The following is a 16,453-nucleotide window of genomic DNA, read 5'->3' as shown; positions in this document are numbered from 1 at the left end:
TTGTATGAGTGTGAGGAGAGCGGTATATACTGGTCCCTTGCCCTTTTAAAATACCACTATGACTTCCTGTTTATCATTTCAAATGTCACAAGCTGAGTACAGAAGGATATTAAATCAGGGCATCCTGCTCTGCCTTCAGAAGCAATAAAAGTTCTCCCTTAAAAAAAACAAAACTGAATTAGAAGTTAAATGGTCTTAGGAGTGCTGGTTAAGCTGACTATAAAATGAACAGCCTATTCATTCTTTGGTTTCTGATAATTAACATTAAAACCAACAAACAAAAACACACTATCCTAAGTTGACAATTTTTATTGAGGATCTTTAAAGTTACCTAAAGGTTTAAAAAATTATTTATTACTTGATTTCTACAATGCATTAGAGAAAAATAATCTAAATAAAAAGTACAGATTTATAAGAGACTTACAGGTCATAGTGCTGAACCTGTAACTATAGAAGACCATAATGTGGGTTATGCTCAAGTATGGAAACCACACAAGAAACAGAAACATTATGCCTCTTTCATACTTGGACCAGTGTTTGCAGCTTCTAGGTTTCAGACATAAAGGAAGAAAATATGAATGTGGAAACATTTCAAACTTTTGAGATTTTAATATCATTTTACAGAAACAATCAAGATAGGGAAGGGGAAGAATAGAAGGCATGCTTAGGATGACATGAGCAAGAACAAAACCCCTTCTGGTTCTATCAGCACAATTCTGCAAGGTATTCTAGACTCTAGAATTGAGACAACTTGAAAAATTCATTAGTGATTAGGATCTAATAGGTGAGTTTACACTTTACAAATAATATTGCTAATTTTGAAAACAAGAACAACAATATAAACACTTAGTTCATCACTCTGTTCTCTTGAGACAGTTTCTTCACTTGGTTTCCTAGATACCATACTCTCTTGGTTCTCTTTCTCCTTCACTATCTACACTTTCTCAGTCTATTTATTCTGTCTCTCTAAGATCTAAACTCTCAGTGTTGTGGGGTGCTCAGTCCTCTTCTCTAGCAATTTATAATTACTTTGAACTTTGGCTACTTCCATTTCTGGGAATGACAGACCAAGGTACTAGCAGATAACATGATTAGCCCTTCCTTCAAAAAACAAAGTAAAGCAAAAATGAAAACTGGGCACACTACAAAAAACCTTCTCTGAAGGTAAAGCAGAGTAAATGCAAGAAGGCAGAGTCTGATGCAGTGTCAAAGCGCACTACGAATACAGATGGAAAGCTGTACAAATAAGTCACAACCTCTTAAGAATGTAACCTAAAACTAACTGCATTCTTCATGGTTCAGAAGCAGTGGCCAAGGAACACATGGAACCCATGTGAAGCCTAGGTACATTACCCGCTCAGAGAGTAGGGGAAACCCAGAAGAGACGGAACCATACAAGGGGTTCTGAAACTTGAACAACTCATCAAAGAAACAGATTCAGTTCATCTCACCAAAAGGCAAAAGATCCGAACTGAAGCTAAAAGTGCTATCCAAGAAACACTGTTTGAAATTCAAGTGAAAGTCGCTCAGTCATGTCCAACTCTGCGACCCCATGGATTATACAGTCCATGGAATTCTCCAGGCCAGAATACTGGAAAGGGCAGCCTTTCCCTTCTCCAGGGGATCTTTGCAACCCAGGGATTGAACCCAGGTCTTTTGCATGGCAGGCAGAATCTTTACCAGCTGAGCCACAGTTTGAAATAAAAGCCTACTCCAAAAAGCCACCGTTCACTGGAGAAGAATAACCAAACCCTGAATCTCTATCATTTAATCTTCGTAAAGTTCAGAGTACAATGCAAAATTATCCAGCATATGGTACTTCCCTGGCAGTCCAGTGGTTAGGACTCCATGCTTGCACTGGCAAGGGGCATGGGTTTGATCTCTGACAAGGAAATAGATACTGCAGCATGCTGCACAGTGCAGCCAAAAACAAAACAAAAACCCCCTCAAATTACTCAGCAGATGAAGAACCAACAAAAACAACCATCTTTTCCTCTCTGAAAGCAAAAATGGCTATTATCCCTTTCCTATGATGCTAAAAGGAGAAGGCAATGGCAACCCACTCCAGTACTCTTGCCTGGAAAATCTTATGGACAGAGGAGCCTGGTGGGCTGCAGTCCATGGGGCTGCTAAGAGTCGGATATGACTGAGCGTCTTCACTTTCACTTTTCACTGTCATGTACTGGAGAAGAAAATGGCAACCCACTCCAGTGTTCTTGCCTAGAGAATCCCAGGGACGGGGGAGCCTGGTGGGCTGCCGTCTGTGGGGTCGCACAGAGTCGGACACGACTGAAGTGACTTAGCAGTAGCAGCAGCAGCACCATGATGCCAAAAAAGAAGAAAATCCCTTCAATGGATTAAAATCTTATGAGATAAATTAAAAAAAAAAAAAATCCCAGCACAGAAACAGAAACAAAAAAACTGGTAACTGATTCAGTCACAGAACATCAGTCACTGGGTGAAAAGACCACAGGATATTCACATAATCTCAAAGTTACCATTTTACAGATGACTTAACAAATGCTAAAACAGAAAAAGGAGCCTTTAAAAGGGAGGAATCTGTCAGACAACATCTAAACCAAGTGTTTGGAACTCACCATTGCCAGTAAGGGATAAACATGTATGTGATACAATGTATTATTATTATTACACCGTAACATTACAATTTTCCTTTAGTTTTGAAATATTTTCCAAAAAGTTAGAGGGAAATACAAACAAAAAGAAAAAAATTGCAAAAAGGTGTATTTTTACAAATCAGAGAGAGAAGAATTAAAACAGCCGCCTTGCCATCTGTTCACTTTTCTTACCAGGAAGAAACTCAGGGAAAGGTAGAAGATGGAGTTTAATGTGTAGTTGAAAATCTAGGTATAAGTTGCATATAACTTAGAAACAGGCCATGATGGAGCACAAGACAAAGCAATTCTAACAGCTGATAAAGTGCAAAGGATGCTTTTAATAAGAGATTGAAACATGCAAAAACAGAAAAAGAATGGAACAAAAGGTGAAAGAGTTTTAACACAGAGAAGAGTAGCAGACAGAGCAGGATCTCACATATAAATTTTCATTGTATACGAATACTTAGCATAAAGAAAATTAATGGCCTCAGAGAAGTGAAGAAAAAAAAGTTAACTGGGTATATTTAGCTGTGAGGAAATAAAGAATCTGAAAACTCATCACACATCTTTGGACCTTTTTTCCTTAGAGAGAAAGCTTCATGTTTATTATATTACCTCTTTACTGGTGGCTTAGATGGTATGGTAAAGAATCTGCCTACCAATGCAGGAGACTCAGGTTCAATCCCTGGGTCAGGAAGATCCCTTAGAGGAGGAAATGGCAACTCACTCCAGTATTCTCCCCTGGGAAATCCCATGACACAAGAGCCTGGTGGGCTATAGTTTATGGGGTTGCAACGAGTCAGACACCACTGAGCAACTAACTCATCCAATCTTTAGGAGATAGAGTCTACATATATTTCTGAAGTTCTCATTTTAATGAAGGAGCATAGTGAAATGGCTAACACTATCAACTTTATAGTTAGTTACAACTAGATCATTACCTAACAACTATTTGACTGAGAACAAGCTGCTGAACTTCTCTAAGCCTGTTTCTTACTCTGTAAGATGGAGATAATGATATCTACCTCATGAGATCGTGAATATAAAACACACAATACAGTGCCTGGCACATAGTAAAGAATAAAAGCTAGTTATTTAACCCTTATTATTGAGAAGAAAGATTTCTTGTACATTTTTATTAATTTCATCCTATGCTTTAATTTTACTGTCTCCTTCTCTAGCTAAACAACCTAGAAATTTAAGTCAAAAAGCTACCTTAATATCCAAAGAGAAAAGAACTGTTTCAGAAGCCAGTGTATATATACCAGAATCAAAGTTAAAAGTGTGAATACTATTAGAAAAGGCAGCAAGATTTCTTTCACATTCATACATTAAAGGCTATAAAACTGGAATCTATCATTTTATAGTATCATAAAGACCAGGCAATTTTTTTCCTTGACCAAAAAAAACAAACTCTTATTTCTAAAAATATCTCAGGTTTTCTTCTTAAGGAAGTCCTCTTGCAACAAAATACCCTATTATCATAGAAAGCAAGTATAGGACAAGACCATAAAAATGTAGTGGTATATGAGCCGAGGAAAAAATTCATGTGGAAAAATGAGTAAGAAAAGGTTTTTTCTTCAAAGTTAATTGAGACTGTGAGCTTTCTGTTTTGTGACTATTTCTTTGATACTCCCATGTACACGATAAAACATTCCCTTAAGAAATTACAAATGATCTTTCAATTTAAAAATGTTTTATGTATGTGCTTCTTTTAGAAAGAAAAGTAGACCAATTTTGTAAAAGAACCATAACTGAAGAATGAAATTTGACATGCAAGGAAAGCAAACATATAGACTTACTCTTTTTCTAGTTTTTATATTTAGATTTAATCCATTTTTTAAACAGCACTGTGAAAGTTGAAGGTAGAGTATCCAAATTAAACTACCCTAACCACTGATATTGACTCAAGAAATATATATACTATTAATTTTATGAATTCAAGGACTATATCAGGCAGTGAATTTTAGCTTTCTATGAGGCAACAATTCCATAGTGGTCTTTTATAAACACAAGGAAAAACAGAAACAAACAAAAACTATAATCATGACAGTAATCTTAAAAACCTATGAACTTTATCAGTAAGTCTGATTTTCTACTGCTGATGAGGTTTAAGAATTACAGAAAACAAGTTTCACATATAGATCAAATAGGACAACTTTGTCCCTAATTAACTAAATTAAATTCACTATTGAGTTATGGAAGGCATGTAGTTTAAAGATTAATGAATATCTTTTGTTTCTAAACTCCTGATACAATGCACAGAGGTTTACTGTATATAATCCATCCTTTCCACAGTAAAATAAAATCACCAATTATATAGTAGCTCAAAGCCTCTGAATAATTTAGGACTACAAAAATGACTATTCAGAAGAAATTACAGGGAAAAGTTTAGGTAAGGAATGTAATTTAGTAAGGAGCTTGGTTAAGAGAAAGTGAAAGACAACAGCACAAATCATAACTTCTTACCTTAGTGTTATCCTCAAAAATCTCTAAAGATTTTATTTCTCATAGGAATTTTATGGGAAAAAAAGTCTAAATGATGTATAAAACAAAGTGAAACAAATAATAATTAAGAGTCAAATATAGAGTATTTTGAATGAATGGCTGGACAGTAAGAGTATTAAAACTTATGACATATCAAATGGATGCCATGAATTTTAGGGTCCTGTGAAAAACAATACAAATTGAGGGGAAAAAGCCACAAAAACCATACCTCACACCAAAGAATCATGTCCTACATCTGTTTCTATTCAGATTAACTATGGTAACTTTGTCCTATAGGACACTTTATCATCCTTTCAAAAGGAAAAAAACAGTGAGAAGTTTTGATAATCTAACTCAATTAAAATATTGTTAGAGATTTCTCTTGCTTTTTTATCTATCTCAAAACTTAGAAGTTCTACCAAAATATAATAGTCAAACATACATGCAAAATGACCCTGCAATTAAGGTAATTGCTGGTACTAAATGTTGTTTTTAAGTTCTTCAATAAAACAGTCTTCCAGACATTTAATAGTATGTCATTTGGTAAATGAAAGTTTCCACAAAGAACAGCGAGAAGACCTAAAAATTATGCTAGAGAAGAGTCTGGCTGAAAGAAACGAAAATACGGATCATTTTGGTCCAATACTAATTTTATTTCAAGTTACTACAGAGCTGAATAAAATGGTGATGCCACCACACAAAAATTTATTGAGCTGGCAATAGGCAAAGCATGATGTCAGCCATCAATATCACCATCCACATTACCAAACAACAGGAACTTAACTTAGACTTCATGCCTAAACTTTTAGTAAAAATAAAAACCTTAGGTATGAAGCATTATTAAATATAGAAGAGTTTAATCTGGCAGTTTTGACTCAAATTAATCTAGTACTTTAACAACTTAAGTAAAAAACATAAAATAATGCAAACAAATCTAATTTTCTAAATGTAGTGCTACATTCTTCACCAAACAGATCCACACAAACAAGCCTTAGCCAACTCACAGTTATATTCAATAAATAACACCGAACACACATACACAAAATGCAGCTGACAGGAGACATGGAAACACACATATACACAATTCCGCATAAGTTCTTACCTTCATGGCACGAATTTCTTCGAGCAATCGTTGTGCTCGTCTTTGGTTTTTTAACAATGCATCTTCACTACCCCTGCAAAAGACACATTATAATACATAGCCAGAAAAAAGCATGTATTTTAGACTAGTATCATAATAAAAAGTCCTCCATTTCTTTTGGAAAAGCTTAATAATCTCTAAATAACAAGCATTCTGTCATTCTGCACTGCCCTTTCCCCCATCCAAAACACACTCCAACTCCATCAACAAACCCAAGATTTTGGCATTATATTAATGACTATTATCACTGATAGCTTGTCTTCTAATTCCTTAATAGGAAAGCCAAATAACACTTTCCAGTCAATTAACAGCACATTGCATTTCATGTAAGCGATAAGCTTAGATACAATTAAATGAAAATTTGTTTTCTGGAATTAAATAAATACCTAAAGAAATTAAATATATAATTGTATCAGAGGAGAGCTACCTTATGAAACACACACACAAAAATAAGAAATTAACCAGAAACAAAACATGTTTGAAGACTCTGTAAGTATTCATGCTTTAAAGCATAAGAAGTATAAATAACATACTTTTGTTCTCATACTAGTGATACCAAAAATATAAAACATTATTTTTTCAAAAAAATTAAATGGAACATAACGTTTTGACAAATACTTCCAAAAGGGACTAAAGATTTCAAATTAATCAGCAATTCAAGGAATACAGTGATATAAAATCTTCATAATTGATTCAGAGTATCACTTGATTTGCTAACCTATATGAAAAACATCTTAAAAGAATAACTTCTAATAACATAAAAAATATAAATAACTTCAAAGACTTTTCAGTTTGACAAAGCCAAAAGAAGAGTTTTGAAAACAGAATTTATCCTATGTCTTAAGTGAATATGGTCTGAACTATGTAAGCACATGCTGACACAGCACATTTTATCTCACTCAAGATCTATCCACATATAAAACAAAGTGCTGTAAGAGTAAGAAATTTAATTACTCCTCTAGGCCCCACCCTCAAATTTTGTAAATACTGAACAAAAACAACTTTCGACATTTTGTTAGTCACAGGACCATAACATTAAATGACTAACTTTTTTGACTTCAGTCTGCCAACACTCCTGACAAGTTTTCGGATAACCAAAACTCGGATTCTCTTCACTTCTTTTCTCATCTTCACAACCTTCAAGGAATAAAGCCAAAATTAGAGAGGGTCTTAATTTAAGAGAGAATATACCTTATAGTGCATACTAATAATGCAGAATATGCCTGCCACTTCGGCAGAGTTTCGTTTAACTGTATTTATAGCTTGATGAAATCTAACTTCTTTTGTAACAGTGAAGGAATAAGAAATAAATCAACATTCTAAACAAGTGTATGAGGACTTACGAGAAACATCTCATGATTTAAAACACAAAACACAGCATTCCCAGTGGCTAGTGTTTTAAATTACACTTATATCTTGTTGGGTTTGGCACACAATAAACTGTGAACTCACTGAGATCAGAGACCATCATATTTATCTCTAAATCCTTGTGGTTTAAAACAAAGCTTCACCTAAAAACTGTAGGAATTTAATTTACTGAATGAGCATTTGTATTAACAAAAGCAAATGCATGAAAGTGATTTTATTTTACTTATTTTTAGCACATCCCTTTAATTTATATTTAACAAATCATTTGAAGCATAACTTGAAAAACAAGAGGGCAGACACCATGCAGGCACACACAGACACTTTAAATTACTCCATTAGAGAACAATGCTGAGCTCTAAGAATCAAAAAAGCCAAAAAACAAAAAACTGTTGGCCAAGAGAAAGAACTATTCTAATGATAAACAACTACATGTTATTAGTGCAATGGGATGCTACCATTCTGAGTTCCTGTTTTCTCCATCATTGTTAAGAGGCATACATATATAATTCCTCCTGTAATGTCCTTCATCCCATTCTCCACTTTAAGAACTACATGAAATTCAGTCTGGATGTATCATTCCTGTGAAATCTTCAACGACTTCTTCAGTAGGAGAGTCATCCTCTCCCTGGAGTTGCCACTATACCTGTAGGCAGCGCCTACCACCGCACTGTCACTATTGCTCATAAAGCGGTCTTTTTCTATAACCTCCCAAAGGGCAGGGCGCTTGCAATACTTACATAATGTATTCTGTGCCTTGCAAGCAAGAGTGTCTGGCATGTACAATTCTCAAAGTCTTCTTGCCAAAGTAACAGTAGTAACATCATTCTGTTTTTACAAGGCTCTTGTATTTAGCTGTTACTTTTTTACCCTTCATTAATATCATTCATCCCCTTATTCATTGACAATATGGGTGACCAACCCACAATTTCTCTCCACCATAAGTTTTGCCATTATTCTGGGTGATGCAGATGTCCCAGAATTATTAAGGTGTCCACTTGAATAATCTACCCAATATTATAGCCTCATTCCTTGATTTCCTCCTTTCTAATGGCTTAATCTGTTCCATCACAGCCACCCACTTTCATGGTCACACTGTAGTCCCTGTCATTGTTCATGATTATTCAATTTCTAAAACCATCAATTTAAATTCTATACACTGAGATCAAAACTGCTTTCAGCTTGCATGTTCAACCCCAGCCACCACAAAGGTGTAACGATTTCACTGGAACCACCAGTTCACTGACCCCTATTACTTTTCCTCAAATGATTAGTCCTTTTCAATTTCCTTCTCTTATCTAGTTTAGGTACATAACCTACACTTGCCAATATATTATACTCATGCCTCTGGCTAGTGTATCCTGGATAAAAACAATATTCTGAGTTCTTTATCACAGTACCCCAAGAGCCATGAAACATCTGAGATATTCTATCTACTAGATATCTATCATAATTAACCTCGAATGAGTCCTTACTCTTCTTATCATACATAAATACATACTTTGGTCAATTCACTTTACAATCATTATTCTAAATCTGTGCCTGCTTTCCTAAAACATCTAACCGTTCTCTTCCTCTCCTTCTCAATTTCATGAAGAAAATAAACATCAGATGGGAATCATCATCTTTCTACTATTATGAATGTAAATTTACTTGCATCACCCATCCCCTCTATTAATAAAGTCATGTGCATGCTCAATCATATCCAACTCTTTGTGACCCAAAGGCTATAAGCCCGCCAGGCTCCTCTGTTCATGGGATTTTCCAGACAATAATACTGGAGTGGGTTGTCATTTCCTCCTCCAATTCCCAACCCAGGGATTAAGCCCATGTCTCCTGTGGCTTCTGCACTGGCAGGCAGATTCTTTACCACTGAGCCACCTGGGAAGCACTTAATAAAGTTACAATATAAGAAATATTACTAAACTTTTCTGAGGTTAATCTTCTAACTGTATTTTGGATCTCATCCTTTTCTGCCTTCCTAGAATGCTTACTGCAAACTATGCATTTACTCTAGCATTGTCAATCTCTTAAATGGATGTTTCTCACTCATTTTTAAAAAACTGGGGTACAGTTGCTTTACAATGCTGTGTTAGTGGTGTACAACAAAGTGAGTCAGTTACATGTGTATATATATATTTCCCTTTCCTTTTGGAGCTCCCTCCCCGCATTCCACCCATCTGGGTCACCACAGAGCACTGAACTGAGCTCCCTGTGCTACACAACAGGTTTCCATGAGCTATCTATTTTACACATGGTAGTTTATCTATGTCAATTCCAATTTTCCAATTCATCCCCCACATCCGTCCCCACCCTTTGTCCACACTGATTTTTGATCATGTTTGAGTCATTTTCTTAAAAAACAGAAACAAAACAACCTCACTACAAAGTTTACAGGAAGCATCATCTCTCTTCAACCGCCCCAGAGTCAGGTTTTTTAGAGATGTTCAAACAGATCACTCCATATATGCATGCCATACAATTCCAGTTTAATTTCCCTTTCCACCAGTCTACTAAATGCTGTCACAAAGACACCAATGACTTCTAAAAGTCCCTGAAGCCAACAGGAATTTTTCAGACTTATTTTGCTTGAAATTTCAGCAGCATTTGATACTGATGAATACTTTCTCCTTCTTAAAATACTCCCCTTTGGCTTGTATACCAGAATATTTATTTTGGTTTTCCTTCTTCCTCTCTAGCCACTTCATCTTCGTCTTCTTTGGAGACACATACACATCTAATCAGTCTTGAACTGATTAGGCCAGCTCTTCCTTTCAAGATATATTTTTTAGCCCTAAGTGATCTTATGTGTATATACAGTTTTAATTTGCCACCAAAGAAAGATGACTCAAAAATTTCTACAATTAGCTGAGATCTCCACTTTAGCTCCAGACCTAAATGTGTAACTGCCTACTTAACATTTCAAGTATGCTTAAAAACATCTCCAACTCACACTGAACCCATGCTTTCACTCCCAACTGGATCTCTTTTTTGGTCTTTCATATTTAAGGGAATAGAACAATTTTTTCAATTATAAACCTAACTTTCTTTTCTAAATCCCTCACAATGAATCTATTACTAAGTCCTAATAATTTTATTTCCTAATTATCTGCCAAATTGTACCATTTTTCCTTCTATCTTGACTCTCTTGGCTCTCTCGGCTGAGTTACTGCCAACTAGTTTCTCAATATTGTCCTTCTCCAATCAGTTATCCACAACTCAATCAGAATACATTTTTTAACACTTAGATCTGATGTAACACCTTTACTTATCTCTCTTCAGTTCAGTGGTTTCAACTGTTCTTAGGATGGCCACAAGCGCCATCTTTTAGTCCATTCTCACCATGCTTACAACTACCACCAATCTTTACATCTGCCGTCTTCTCTGTTAGGAGTACTCTTTCTCCTCATGTTAGCTTGTTAACATCTTATCTGATTTGGCCTAATTGTCATTTCTCACTAAAGTGTCTCCTGGCCTCCCTCAGAGGGTCAAAAAGTGCTTATAGAATTACCTTGACCCTTATTTTAATACTTTACTTTTAATCTGATAATGCTTAATGTGTCTTTCTCCCACTAGGCTATAAATTCCATGAAAGTAAAATATCTGGTTTTATTCAACATTGTATCTTAACAGTGAGCATAGCAGATGACACAACACATGTTCAATAAATATTTGTTAAGTAAATGAACAGAAAAGGAGCAGTGCTCCCGTGATCATTCACTGTTTCTAAACAGTAATATTTTAACAGAATATAATCAGATTTCCACTGTCTATATTAACCTCTTTAGAATTTGTTTCAAAGTTAGATCTATTTAGGAAAAAAAAAAAAACATACTTGCATAAACAAAAAGCCACTGAGATGAGGTTTAAGTGCAAAATGAACTGCTACATTTCATAAGCAGCCTAATAGTAGATTATGATCCACTTCTGAAAGTCAGGTCATTCACAAAATGAATAGCAAGTGATAAATTATGCATTAAAATATATTAACAAATGTTTCCAACCGCTGTACCCTGCAGGTGCAGGAGAAGATTATCCATTTGCTAACTGCTGTTAACCAAACTTAACTAATAAACTGCAGGAAGCAGAACTGGTCCTCAGTTACATTCCAATCATGGGAAAGCTAGACTCCAATTTTAAAAATCCAATTTAAGAAGCACTATGTTTGTCATTACTGCATAAGGGAATTCTGAAAAGCAAAGGGAATGCTTCATGTGCTTAGTTTCATGCCAATGCCAAAAAATGCTTTTTTAGCCTATTAAAATTTTCAGTTATTTGGTAAGTTTAGTATACTAAAAAAATACATATATTCACTTCATATAAAAATGGAATTATTACTTTTATTTTCCTCATACTATTTGTCTCAAACACTTAGCTTTCTCCAAGCATTTAAATTTATTTTTGCACAACTGACAAACAGCTACCAGTAGCCCTTTACTTAGAATTTAAAAGGCTGCCAATTCATTTGTCACCCAGAAATTATGAAGCTGGTTGACAGATATCCCAGACATCAACAAACAGTCCTTAGACACCCAGTACTGTCAGAAGGCCAATGTACTGCTTAAGGGCAACACACTTTGGTGAATTCTTTAACCAAAAGCAAACATAACTGTGATTGTTACAAATGTGAAAAGAGTATAACACTGTTTGGGAGGAAAAGAAGGAAAGAGAAATAAAGTGAGAAAGAACAAAACAGGAATAATAATGAAATGTGCTGACAGGAAAGAGACACAATGAAAAAGAAGTAGAAGAGTGTGAAGTCAAAAACTGAAGGACAAAACTCTGTAGTGCATCATTACCAGGACTGGTAAGGCCACACTGAGTGCTTCTAAGCTGCAAAAGAATGCATTCAGTAACCGCAAGGGCACAAGAAGAGTTAAGACACAAACATCCACATCCACACAAAACACACGTACTCACAAAACACACGTACTCACAACACACGTACACTCACAACACACGTACACAAAACACACGTACTCACAAAACACACGTATCACCTAGAACCTGGGCACAGAGATGCCCTCAGTTAACCCGGTGAAACCTGAACACAGTAATGTAAACCTGGATCAACTCTTATGAAGATAGTAGAAAAATTATGATAATTAAATGAAAAGCTAATATACTTGCTCGGAGAAAGACCAAGTGAACATATGGGCAAGACTCAATATAAACACAGGAAAGGGAACCACAAAGAGCAAAAGCTGGCAGTATCTGAATCAAGAAGATTCCAGAGAAAAGTTCCCCAGCTCAGAGCCTTGGGAACTCCAATTTAGACAGGAATAACTCAATTATGGGGACAGATCTTATCACAGCCCAACACTGAATCATGCAACTAAAACCCTTGCTGTGGTAAATGTAAATGTTACTTTGAAATTATGCCTAGTTGGCTATCTGCTAGTCTGTCAATTAGCCAACCTCTTTTGGTAATGTAGTAACTTTGCTACATATATGAATTAGTGAAGTCACTCAGTCGTGTCTGACTCTTTGCAACCCCATGGACTGTCTCCCCCATGGGCTGTAGCCTACCAGGCTCCTCTGTCCATGGGATTTTCCAGGCAAGAGTACTGGAGTGGGTTGCCATTTCCTTCTCAAGGGGATCTTCCTGACCCAGGGATCAAACCCAGGTCTCCCTCGTTGAAGGCAGACGCTTATCTGTCTGAGCCACCAGGGAAGCCCACATATCATACTGTATAAATGCAGTATCATAATATGTATCATTCTACAAGTTACTTTTTCACCTAACACTATTTTCAAAGTGTATCCATAATACATATAGATGTCTTGCATTGATCTAAAATATAGTACACTGCTTATGCTTTGTTTACATAATATATGAATTAATTTATAACACAAACACATGGTTATTAGAAAACAATTATTCAAAGTTCCAGCTGGTCTGGAGAAGCTTGCAGTGCCAAGAAAAATCTGAGTATTCCTCTGTTTTGTAAGACACATTAAAACTTCTTTTTACTCATTACTTAGGGCTTCCCCAATAGCTCAGTTGGTAAAGAATCCACCTGCGATGCAGGAGACCCTGGTTCAATTCCTGGGTCAGGAAGATCTGCTGCAGAAGGGATAGGCTACCCACTCCAGTATTCTTGGGCTTCCCTTATGGCTCAGCTAGTAAGAATTCACCAGCAATGCGGGAGACCTGGGTTCAATCCCTGGGTTGGGAAGATTCCCTGGAGAAAGGAAAGGCTACCCATTTCAGTATTCTGACCTGGAGAATTCCACGGATTGTATACTCCACGTCGTCACAAAGAGTCAGACACGACTCAGCAACTTTCACTTTCATTTTTCACCTGTCAGACTAGCAAATACAAAAGAATATAACACATTCTGCTTGTGAGACTTTGAGCAGGCACTCATGCACTGCTGGTCGGAATGCAAATTGGTATACTCCTGGGGGAAACTGGCATTATCTAACAAAATCCCACTTCCAGGAATCTGTCCAGAAGACATACCTCCAGCTATAGAAGAAGGCTACACACAAGACTACTCAATGTGGCATTCTTACAAAATGTTGCATAAGAGAGAAAATATCGGATATAAACAAAGCATAAGCAATGTACTATTTTAGATCAACGGAGGGATCTATATGTATTATGGATAAACTCTGAAAATACTGTTGGGTGAAAAAGTAACTTTTAGAATAATGCATAGTATGGTAACTGCATTTATACAGTATGATATCACACATGTAAAGTGTAATACTATACACTGGTTATGTATATGGGTATATGTTACAAAAACTATAAAATACATATGAGAAAACACAGAGAATAAGTAATGTTTACTTCTAATGTGGAAAGGAAGGTAGGTGGAATCAAGCATTATGATATGACAACATACTGATATTTGCTAAATATAGGAAGTAGATTACAAGGATATTTTTTGTATCATTTTTCCATACATTTACACTATTTCATAGTTAATAACATTAACTACAGTTTTATACAGAGGACTTCTAATTTGACCAATTGGATGGTATCTTATTACTGAATTATATCTTTTATTTCTGATGAGCAACAATTTAAAAATTCTAGCGTGCTTGGTGATTGTCTACAACTTAATCATGACTGAGTATATGCTGCCACCTAGCCTAATTTCCTAGAACTGTTAAAGAACTGAACAGAAAATGATTCTCTTATACTGAACCTAGTTTAGTATTTCAGTAAAGAATTATTTAAAAAGTTATCACATATTTAATTATGAAACTGGAGCTTTGCAACTTCAAAAACATATACAAAATTAGTTTTTGACAATAAGCCTTTGCAAATCAGCTTGTTCTCTGGCATTTTAGTTTCTACTATCTTAAAGGACATGGAAAGCAATTTTTAAATAGACTCCTTGATAATCTGCTATCAAGAATAAAATAATGTCAGTTTCATATAGAAGCCCTTGGTCCTCCTATGGAATTAAAGTTTTACCATATTAGAATGTTTCACTTTCTAATTCTCATTTTTATATATCATTGCAGCCTAAAGAAACAGATGACTAGAGAAAATCCAGCTCTAGATTCGCAAATTCTTTATCCAGTAAATGCCTTGGCACTATTGTTTTCAATTATACATCCCTTTTCTGGTTCTAATGGTAAGGGAGAAAGAAGTTTACACTTAGCAGATTTCTCCCCCTCATTTGAACATTAAGTGATTCAAGTTGAGCTATTCATACTTTTATCTGCCCAGTAAGTATATAGTACCTATTATTATCCATACACAAGGAACTATGTTAGAGATTAGGGAAGCTACTATAATAAATCAGTTAAATATTCTCTCTTCAAAGTCCACATGAGTACTTTTGAAGATAAAATATGCAACAAATAATCATAAGATTAAGTAAAAAGTGATTATTTTATTTTTTTTAAAAGTAAAGGTAGGAGCTTACATTCTTTCAGAAGACTACATGTATTTTAAGAACCTAGAGTCAGGAAGTGTTCTGTAACTGTTAGCTGTCAGCCTTGGAAAACAACTGGGGAAAAAAAAAAGAATTAGGGCTGAACACTTTGAAAGTTCGCATAAGATAATAGTTGTGTCTGCAGTCAGGCTTTTATTTTTACAAAAGACATTCTGGGAAATTAAATATACTGTAAATTAGCTGGCCATATAAGTTTTTAAAAGAAAAGACTATAACCTCTGCCCCCCAGAGACAGGCATAATAAGCACAACAAATTGCACATAATTTCAGGCAGTTATATGATCCCTGAAATCTTCCTGAATCTCAGTTATTGGAGACCTAATTATTCAGTTATCAAGGATCAAAAAAACGATGTCTCAAGTTACTCAGTCAACACACAGGCACTGCGGATATGATGGTGAGCAAAAATTTAGTCAGGTAGAGGGCATAAGAAATCTCTCATGTTCACATGCCCCTCATATTAAGCAATTCTTACAAATGCTAAAATGAAGTAAATAGTGCTACAAAAGCTCACAAAAGGAGCAAATGGAAGTCAAGAACCATTTCCCTGATAAAGCAACAAAGAAGTATAGAATGTACTGAGAGGAGAAGGAGCTATGGATAAAAGGAATACCATCTATGCACATGGTAGGGCTATGACTGACAAGGAGGAAAGCCAGTGTGGCTTAAGTACAGTGCCTGAGGCAGGTGAGGGGTGTGGTGTAATAGTGGAGAGATTGGCCTTCTTTAGATTGGTCTTGACCAAAAGCAACAGGAAGCCACCACATCAGTTTTAAGCAAGAAAACACATGATTATGCATGTTTTTAAGATCACACTCCATCTGTACTACAGAGATGAGATTAGAAGATGGGTCAAGTAGTTGGGAGGCAATGACAGTAGTTCTGCTGGGAGATATAGCTTGGATTTGGATAGTGAGGATGAAGG

At 35.7% G+C, this 16,453-nt stretch overlaps 1 protein-coding gene across 1 annotated transcript in view; it reads right to left on the bottom strand.

Annotated features, from left to right (window-relative positions):
• SRFBP1 (serum response factor binding protein 1) overlaps positions 1 to 16,453 on the bottom strand; it is a 61,996-nt gene that overhangs the window by 41,567 nt on the left and 3,976 nt on the right. The window contains exons 2-3 of the mRNA XM_010846284.1: positions 7,292 to 7,380; positions 6,205 to 6,277 (exon numbers count right to left, since the gene is read on the bottom strand). Of these exons, the coding sequence (XP_010844586.1) occupies positions 6,205 to 6,277; positions 7,292 to 7,380 (162 nt within the window). The remainder of the gene's footprint in view (positions 1 to 6,204; positions 6,278 to 7,291; positions 7,381 to 16,453) is intronic.

The sequence above is a fragment of the Bison bison genome, unplaced genomic scaffold (genome assembly GCF_000754665.1).
Source record: "Bison bison bison isolate TAMUID 2011002044 unplaced genomic scaffold, Bison_UMD1.0 scf7180017864235, whole genome shotgun sequence".
Classification (NCBI taxonomy): domain Eukaryota; kingdom Metazoa; phylum Chordata; class Mammalia; order Artiodactyla; family Bovidae; genus Bison; species Bison bison.
Note: the sequence above shows the minus strand (reverse complement) of the source record. Positions and strands in the feature narration are given on the sequence as shown.